At 36.7% G+C, this 9,573-nt stretch overlaps 1 protein-coding gene across 1 annotated transcript; it reads right to left on the bottom strand.

The window, feature by feature from the left end:
- Positions 1-581: 581 nt before the first annotated feature.
- On the bottom strand, positions 582-1,367 carry LOC147807423 (innexin inx4-like). The gene has a single exon (XM_087166539.1). The coding sequence runs from the start codon at positions 1,365-1,367 to the stop codon at positions 582-584; it is 786 nt and encodes a 261-aa protein (XP_087022665.1).
- Between the last annotated feature and the right edge of the window lie 8,206 nt (positions 1,368-9,573).

Raw genomic sequence — 9,573 nt, 5'->3', positions numbered from 1 at the left:
ACTCTACCGCTTCAGCGTTTAAAACAGATAAATTCTCGTGCGTTGGATCAGGTGATTCGACAGACTCTGCTTCCATGGATAACTCGTCATGCGATGGATCAGACTGTACCGCTTCAGCGTTTGAAACAGGTAAATCTTCATGCGTTGGATCAGGTGGCTCCGCTTCCATATCTAGAGGAGGTAAATCCTCATACAAGGCATCAGGTGATTCGGCTCGCCCCGCTTCCATATCTAGAGGTGGTAAATCTTCATACACTGCATCATATGATTCGACTCGTTCCGCTTCCACCAAAAAATCTTCATTCTCAAAAATAATCTCTTCATCAATGAACACAACGCCTTGCCCACGGGGAAAAGACATTGCTTTTTTTAAATATATATGCTTCAAAGCAGAATTTCTACGTTGAATGCTCATCGAGGTTTAGGATTTGAAAGGATCCACTCGCCATGTGCTCTGAAAGTTATAAAGACAATTTGAAAAAAAAAAAAAAAAAAAAAAAAAAAAAAAAAAAAAAAAAAAAAAAAAAAAATTTTTTTTTTTTTTTTTTTTTTTTTTTTTTTTTTTTTTTTTTTTTTCGTTGTTAGCCTTCGATGAAAGCTTCCATGCTGACATACAACGGATTCTTCAAATGTGCATTTCGCCATTGGTTTTTCAAGTTCTGCTTTGCATGCCAAGTTTTTGCTTCAGCTTTTGCAATGTTTAGACACCACCAAACGTTTATCCCCTCTTTTCCCAAACGTATAGCTTCGTAAAGGCGATATAGCAACATATACACGTGAAATACAATCAATGTCGGAAAAATGCCATACACGATCCAAAACACTTTTCTGTACACGCTATTCAAAGGCAGCAAACATCTAAATTTTCCTGTAGTGATTCCTCCTCCAGAATAATAATCATAGTTGCATGAAGCCATTTCGGGAAATAATAAGGATATGGTATTCCAATGCCAATCAGATTGCGACCAAGCGTAGTTGAAAAAAATATTCAAAATTATCGGAATCAAAACATTTTGCGCGAGGTAAACACATTCTAATCCAAACACTTTCCAAAACAAGCGGTTTCCTTGAGATGCCTGAATAATTTTAAAAACTCTCACGGAATCATCTGTGGTTTTGATTTCGTGTGTAATTTCTGTCATAAATTTGGACATTTGATTCGACCAAATACGAAAGGGATAATGAAACATAAACGCCAGCAATAAAAGTACCACCGATACCCATTGATAGTAATTGTGATATAAAATTCCACTTGAAGACTCTGTAAAAGTACTATTAATGAAGCATTTGGTGTCCAACAATTCTTGGTGGACACGATGCCCATCTACTTGACAGATGATGTTGCTACCGAAAAATTGTCTGGTCATGGCAAGTCCAAAGCAAAACAAGAAAACATTTCGTACATGTATTTGTTGCACGTCAATCAATACGCTAAAGCTCTTTTGTGGAACCTGGGAGCGTTTCCATTTCAGCAGTTGCGTAACGTTAAACATGATTGCTTGTTTTGAATGTGTAATAAAGTAAAAAATATGAATCTACAGATGCTAATGATTGGCGTACTCTTGGTAGTAGTGTTTATAGGATTTTTGTCCTTTGCGTATTCAGCGTATGGAATGTATTACAGTACTGCAACTGCAACCACGGGAGCGGCTTTGATCAGTTCGCATCAAATGCACTATATCATACAACTGATTACATATCTCGTATCGTTTGGTGTGGGTGCAACAATGTTTTATACTAGAAAGCGCTGATGAGTAAAAAGAGACCTTGATGCTGTAGCTGGATGGTCCATCAACAACTGACTAGTTTGACAAACGTAAAACTTTTGTAAGCATTTAAAAAAAAAAAAAAAAAAAAAAAAAAAAAAAAAAAAAAAAAAAAAAAAAAAAAAAAAAAAAAAAAAAATTTTTTTTTTTTTTTTTTTTTTTTTTTTTTTTTTTTTTTTTTTTTTTTTTTTTTTTTTTGTTGGTCTTAGTTTCGAGTCTTAAATCTCGATGCATTTATGACGGCTCTTCATGAATTTTGTCTGAACACGTATCGCAGAACCTTATTGAGCGAAAGGGTCTATTGCAACCGTTGTTACACAAATACAACTCCAAGACTTTTTGACATCGTATACAATAAATTTCAGAACACATGTTTTATTTTTTTTCGGCGTTCGTCTTGACTTTAAGAGATTTTTGTAAGAGGATGTCGAGGATATCTTCAATTCAGAAATGATGATTGTGAGATAAAGCTTATTTAAAATTCTAATGATGCTAGTTCGAAGTAATTCTAAAGTCGAGGGCTTCAAGAAATTCTGACGAGACTGAGATCATCAAGACTCAGCGCTTAACTTTAAAACACATTGTAAAAAAAAAAAAAAAAAAAAAAAAAAAAAAAAAAAAAAAAAAAAAAAAAAAAAAAAAAAAATTTTTTTTTTTTTTTTTTTTTTTTTTTTTTTTTTTTTTTTTTTTTTTTTTTTTTTTTTTTTTTTTTTTTAATTTGTGTTATCAAATTTGTCGTCGTCATCTCTAACATTGTAATCATACTGTCTCATATAATCAGTAGCCAGACTAATAGCATCAAGCTTTGGTCCGCAATATCTCACACTATCCATAGGTAGTAATGCATTCAAATACATAAATGTGCCCATATCCAGAGTCGCTATTTTTGCTTGCCATCCATGAACTTTTTCTGCGGGTTCATTCAAATGCTCGTGGTAAAATTCCGTTTTCAAATATAGTTTCATCTGTGTAATAGGTATCTCGAAATGCTTGGGTGGTAAATTGTGCCAGTCCTTAAAGGGTGATTGAGGTAATGCCCAATTTTTCAAAACTTCGTTAAACGTGAAAGACGTTAGAGAATCCTTTTTTGCGACCACAGCGTAATCGTGGTTTTCCTCATAGGTGGCAGCAAAGTACAAAGAATACGGTACACACTCTCCATTGTAATGCATCCATTGAATCTTTGCAACGTAATCAATATTTGTAGGCCACCTAATAGTCGGTAGTTCCATCTTTTAACAAGTAGTGATGAGAGAATGTCCAACAAGTAGTGATGAGAGAATTTCCAACAAGTAGTAGTGATGAGAGAATAGCATATGAATCCTGGGTTGATCGCGCAAGCTTTTAAACAGTGCTTTAAAAAAAAAAAAAAAAAAAAAAAAAAAAAAAAAAAAAAAAAAAAAAAAAAAAAAAAAAATTTTTTTTTTTTTTTTTTTTTTTTTTTTTTTTTTTTTTTTTTTTTTTTTTAGCAAGATCCTATCCGTCTTTGTGATCGAGTAGCAAACTCTTCATAGTCAGAAAAGCTGACTCTGTAGGTATGGTAACGCTTCTTCTTAAACGTATTATTCCATCGTCAACCATATATGTCCTTGTTGTCAAATATCCAATTCTTTGGTACTTTTGCAACACAACAGTCTCATTTCCCTCTGTAGATAATTGCAATTCAATTTGTCCTTCGTATCCAAGGGGAAAGAATTCATTGTGTACTTTAACACCTTTTAATTGGTTGCAGAATTTAGCTGCTTCATTTGGTCGCAGTTTAATTATTCTTTCTATTTTTACAGTTTCAATTTTTCCAGGGTTTAAAATGATTTCTCTATTTGGCAAATGCAATGGATCTTCATCGAACCACAATAAAAACTCTGTTTCTTCTTCGGGAATTTGATTTTCTACCTCAGCTTGGCCATTTAACTCTTGTTCAGTCGTGTGATTTTGCACTTTATCCTTTTCCTCGTTGAGCAAGTGTAATATACGTTCCGACATCTTCCAAGTAGTGATGAGAGAATGTCCAACAAGTAGTGATGAGAGAATAGCATATGGATCCCGGGTTGATCGCGCAAGCTTTTAAACAGAGCTTACAAAAAAAAAAAAAAAAAAAAAAAAAAAAAAAAAAAAAAAAAAAAAAAAAAAAAAAAAAAAAAAAAAATTTTTTTTTTTTTTTTTTTTTTTTTTTTTTTTTTTTTTTTTTTTTTTTTTTTTTTTTTTTTTTACAGTTTCAATGTTTTGCTTAATAGATGTTGGAAGCTTTCGCTACTCATGACATCTGTAAAATGTAACGCGTTCAATACATCCATTTCAATAACAGTTTTGCCATCCATCAAGCGTCCCTTGTAATCTACATACAACCCTTGTAAATTGAAAACCATCTTTGAATAACTGTAGCCGGGTTCCCAAATTTTACACGTTTTACTGAGCGCATCGTTTGAAGTTTTGGCATGTGCCAATGCTTGCACTGCGTCCAATCCATCCCAAAACGAACTTTTAACGTACATGTCTTCCTGATAACCAATGCACCCAAACATTTGATACAAGTGTTCATAACTGCCTTTGGCACCCGATTTAACCATAGACACCAGACATCCATTGGTTTCTTCAGCTTTTTGCTTAAACGTTTCAAAAGATCCCCTTCCAAACTCGCTCAACATGTCCATTTCTTTCAGCGTCAAACCGAAACATATTTCGTTTTGCAACACCTCCAAATAAAATAATCTCAGACGGTCAATGTATTCAAACGTTTTCTGGGATCCATAATGGTCGTACAACACTTTAAACGTAGTATGTAAATTTTTCGCCTTGAAAGGTAAAAAATCAATCTCCTCATACTTTAAGAAATAGACCACCAGCATGTCCTGGTTGGGCGTCAGCTTTGGGCCCTGCATGACAAAACAACCCAAAGAATATTCGGAATTTAAAATGGTGGCGGCTTCGGCTTGCGACAAACCATTGGGTATCACGTACAAGTTGCATTCATCCCCATCGAAATCACCATTAATAGCTTGCAAAATAGTTAATGGAATTCCAAAACAATCATATTCCCATCCAGGAGACGAAACGTACAACCCTACAAAATTACCGGGTTGTAGGGAGGGCATACGATTCAAAATGATCCATTTCTTATGCAAGTTGAATGATTTTACAATGTGGATAGGTAATCGGATTTCGTTGGGCCGTAACGTGGCGTCCGGAACAATCATGCCCCGCATGGACAAGGTGCATCGCTTGCCAAATCCATGATATCTCATGATGGTGTATTTGCCACCCGATCTGCGTGCTATGCTCCCGTAATTCAATGGCGTTTCCAAGATATCCATCAACATTTTGTCTACTTTTACCTTGGGTTGAACCACTTTGGTGCGTTGCGTCATGGGTTTACCTTGTACAAATTTCATGACTTTTTCATACGTGAGTGTGGATTTGACTTGCCAATAAATGGGATCGGGAAGAATTAAAAAATCTTGATTCGATACTATACGAAACTTGTCCAACGTGCGTTTCAACACGGGTAAAGCAAACGTATACCCAGGCGTGGGGACTGCAATCGATTGGACGGGGTAGGACCGAATACTACCATCATAATAAAACTGCTTACAACATACTGTCCACGACACCTTTGTAAATTTTAATGTATCTTTGCAAACTAAACATTTGGTTTCGTTGGTGTGACTCTTGCGCCATGCTTTTAAAATTTCAATTACATCCTCAGGATGGTATTGAATAGGACAATCTTGTAAAGACAAGAGAGATATCTTGTAATTATCAATCGCCATGGAACGTTATCGACGACGAAGAAATGGTTCCGAGTATTATTCCAAAGATAAGAAGGGTTTTTTAAAGAGATTAGGTGGTGAGGTGTATGCCCGTGACAAGTACGGAAACCAAATATATCCAGACTGTCAAGATTATATATTTGCTCGTGACAAGCGGTTTGAAGAGTTTTACGCTAGTGACGTTGATGGAAACGAGTATTATCCTCTTCGAAACAAGAAAAGTTGTTTAATACAACAAGGACAAAGTGTCAAAATTGCAAAAATGTATGACGGCACACAGCGTTATCCGGTGGACAAACACGGTAACGAGTATTACTTATTGCATGAAGGGAAACCGTTTTTATTGCGAAAAAGCGATGGTACGCCGTATTTGGCAAAAAATCATAAAGGTATTTCAATGATTCCTTGGAATTTTTTGCTAGAGTACGTAAAAGATGATACTCCTTATCTCTATTGCAAAGACTCTACAGGTAACGGCGTGTATGTACGTGGTTCAGAGTTGCCAGCAGGTCTCGAAATGTTGTGTGATTGCATATGCCGGTTGACGTTATCTCAACCCTCCTTAATCCCTTGTTGCCTGCGATGTGTTGTTTAATATTTGCGTTGTCTTGGCATCGAGAGATTATCCAAATTCTTCATCATTTAAATTTTGCAAGTTGCGACAGCTCCAAAAAATTCTGATGAGGTGAGAACATTGAGACTCGCCTTAAAAGCACAATGTCAAAAAAAAAAAAAAAAAAAAAAAAAAAAAAAAAAAAAAAAAAAAAAAAAAAAAAAAAAAAAAAAAAAAATTTTTTTTTTTTTTTTTTTTTTTTTTTTTTTTTTTTTTTTTTTTATAGAATTGTTGTCTTGTGCCCTTGAGTAGTTTTCTAAATGCTGTCGAGTCTCAATAATTTTTGTGCTCATCGGGATGTTTTGAAACTCTCACCCCTTGCAAATGGATTTTAGGATTCTATTGTCCTACGCAAGTTTCTAATGATGATGTGATCATAATACACAATTGCAGATTCCACTTTTCGTTTTTTGTTTGTCAAATCTTCAAACGTTGCGCTTCTTTTGCTTTTGTTTTCTTCTTGCAAGATACTGTTTTCAAATGTCAAGGGCTCATCCTCTTGATCCAATATACTATTGTGACGTACCGATCCCAATTGTAAATCAGATTTACGGTATTCGCTAAATTCCTCCTCAAACTTTACAATTAAATCTGCCTCTGGAGTTGTGTTATTTTTGGTATTTTTCAGAAATTGACGCACAGCTGATCGAAGATCCGTCATGGTGGTAATGTGATCATCGCTCATTTGCACATCCATATGCGTTTTAAACTGATTGTAAACATCCGTATTAAACAAATACATTTGAGTATATTCCACTACACTGGGTGGCTCGTCTCGATAATGCAGCAACCCATCTTTAATACTCATGTGTTTTTTCAAGTGATACAAGAGTATTAAAAAACATCCCACAAATGATCTTTCGACGGCATATTCATCTTTTCCATATCGATTCAGCTGCACTTGTTCCGAAGTTGTTTTCGGTGGCTTGTTGACAAATCGCGACAAAAAGGGAATGGCTGTGACGCGATCTTGAAATGCTTCAGTGGCTTGACAATCTGGTACGTTGTTGGTCGACGTAAACAGCTTGGCAGTGGGTATGCCTCCTTGACTGGCCTCATACATGTTTCGAAAGGTGACGCAAGAATTTCCCGTGATTTGTTTGACACGATTTTCGTTCAATTTACCTTCCAGTTCTTCGGATGTCACGATGCGACAGTTGAAAATGGTCGAAGCCAAGTCGGGAGTCGCGTTACCCGCGGCATTGCTGGGTTTCAAATTGTCCGATTGGATACAATGGTAATAGCCTCCAAACACGCGGCCCAGAATCTCAAAGAGTTTGCTCTTTCCGTTGGATGTTTTGCCTTTGCACACGAAAAATTTTCTCTCATAATTGGTGGCAATGAAAATGCTCGCCAACACATCGCACAAGTACATGAGCAAATCGTGTTCAAATGCAGTGTACTTACACAAATGAACGTAAAAATGCATCATGGATTTGGCATAGGGATCGTAAGCAATGTGCGACATTTCTTCTTGAATCATTTCGTGTAACGTGTCAAACAAATCGTCCGTCCGATCCGTAAACAACGCTTTTAAATATTTTAAAAAGAAAAATTTGTCAGTCATCAATTCGTACAATTTTTCCAAATCGGGAGAGTTGTGATACAATTTGATCATTTCTTGCCTGGAAACGTCGATGCCGAGACGCTTATCGGATAAAAACAACTCGGGTACCGTAGCTCCAATGTGTCCAGTCAAGATGTCTAGTAAACCGTCCTGTAAACGGATAAACCACTTGTGACGATCCATTTGAATGTATTTCTGTTCCAGATTCGAATCACTTGTAATGGTGGACGTCACTGCCCTGAGGTTAAATTTCTGAATCGTTTCATCGTCGGGTCCACCCAATTTGCCACACCTCTTGTACTCTTGCAACCACGAAACGATGGATTGCCACAAATTGCTCAGGTGCGATTCCTTTTCACTTTCGCTCGAAATTTCTTTCCACGATTCAATCAAATAATTCCAAATGTACGTCGATGGTTTTCGCAACGAATTGAGCATGCGCAACACCTTGATGGGAAAGTGACTCTCTTGGATGCGTCGATACAGCTCCACCATTTGCTGTGGCGTCGTCACACTCAGAATGGCCCGCTGTGAATCGGTCACAATTTGCTTGAGCTTGTCCTTGTTGCGGACGTAGCGATTGCACAAATTGTTGCCACAAAAATAGATGGTTTCTTCTGTGAAATCCTTCATGGTAACGTTGGTGTGTTCCACATCCACCAGTTCCATGCGATCCAAGAGCGGAAAAAAATCCTTGTCCAAGGTTCCTTTTAAATGCGCCACCATCACCACAGAGGAAGTGTTTAAGCATTTGCACAATGCATAAAACATGGGTAAAAAGTAAATACCGTCGTTAAACTCCATGATGGTCTTGATGGGATTGGAATCTCTTACAAACCTGTCGTTATTTTCTCGCAATCCTTGATTCATTTTATGAAAAATGGGATTGACATTGGTAGAGTTGGGTGTCAAACGTGCTCCGCGCTCGTACCAACTCTTTAAGGCGGCGTTATTGGTTTCGAAATTGCTTAATAAAAATGTATTGAAATGTAAATAATGATGGCTTTTCAAGAAATGAGTGCCGTCAAACAATAGTTTTTTCCCTTTGAAAATGTATCCCATGGCCGAAGAACTCTTGTATGAAAATGAACAAATGGCTTGAAAATCACTCGATTCATTTGGAATGCATCCAATCAGGGTCGGGTAGGACAATTTATACAAGGCAGGGAAGGGTGTTGCGACGGGCATCATAAAATTCAAAATGTGTTGTCGAATCTGTTGCCTTTCGACAAACAGAAATTTGCGAAAATACGACTCTAGATTGTATTTGACGCGTTTAAATGATTTTTTAATTTTTTCCAGTTGAACATCCAACGGCTTACTGAAATCAATCATGTATTCATTTTTCTCGTCCACGTAATGTATTTGAAGCGCCATGTAGGGTTGTGTGTCGGGTTTGGCTGATCCCGCAAGTGTCATGTTTTGCAAAATATCGAGCGTATAGGTTCCCCTGTTTACAATGGAATATCGTAAGATGGGTTTCAAAGATTCACACAACAGTATGTAATCGTCGTGTGATATGAGAAATTCAGGTAAATGAACGTGAACACCATGCCCGTCGGATCGAGCAGCAATAATATATGTAAAATGGTTAACGTGTGTCAAAAATGTCATTTTGAGGGTGGAATGAATCTCAGGAAGAATGATATCGAACAAGGATTCAGTCGTTTGGCCATCCGCATGGAAATCCAAATCCAAAACCACAGAATGACATTCGGCCGATGCCAAATCCAACGTGCAAGCTATAAATGTATTTTGTAAGCACCAATGATGAGCAAAATGGAGATAATCTTGCTTTTTTACATAGGAAATACCACCTGTAATGTTATAGAGGAGGTATACATCGGAGACGGGAGCTTC

Source organism: Parasteatoda tepidariorum, chromosome 6 (assembly GCF_982258835.1).
Source record: "Parasteatoda tepidariorum strain Cologne lab strain chromosome 6, Ptep-v5.0, whole genome shotgun sequence".
Classification (NCBI taxonomy): Eukaryota; Metazoa; Arthropoda; class Arachnida; order Araneae; family Theridiidae; genus Parasteatoda; species Parasteatoda tepidariorum.
The sequence above is the reverse complement of the archived record's forward strand: the minus strand, read 5'-3'. Positions and strand labels throughout refer to the sequence as shown.

Excerpts from the sequence above, each read along its gene's own strand:
- LOC147807423 (XM_087166539.1), bottom strand. The coding sequence starts at position 1,367 with ATGACCAGACAATTTTTCGGTAGCAACATCATCTGTCAAGTAGATGGG.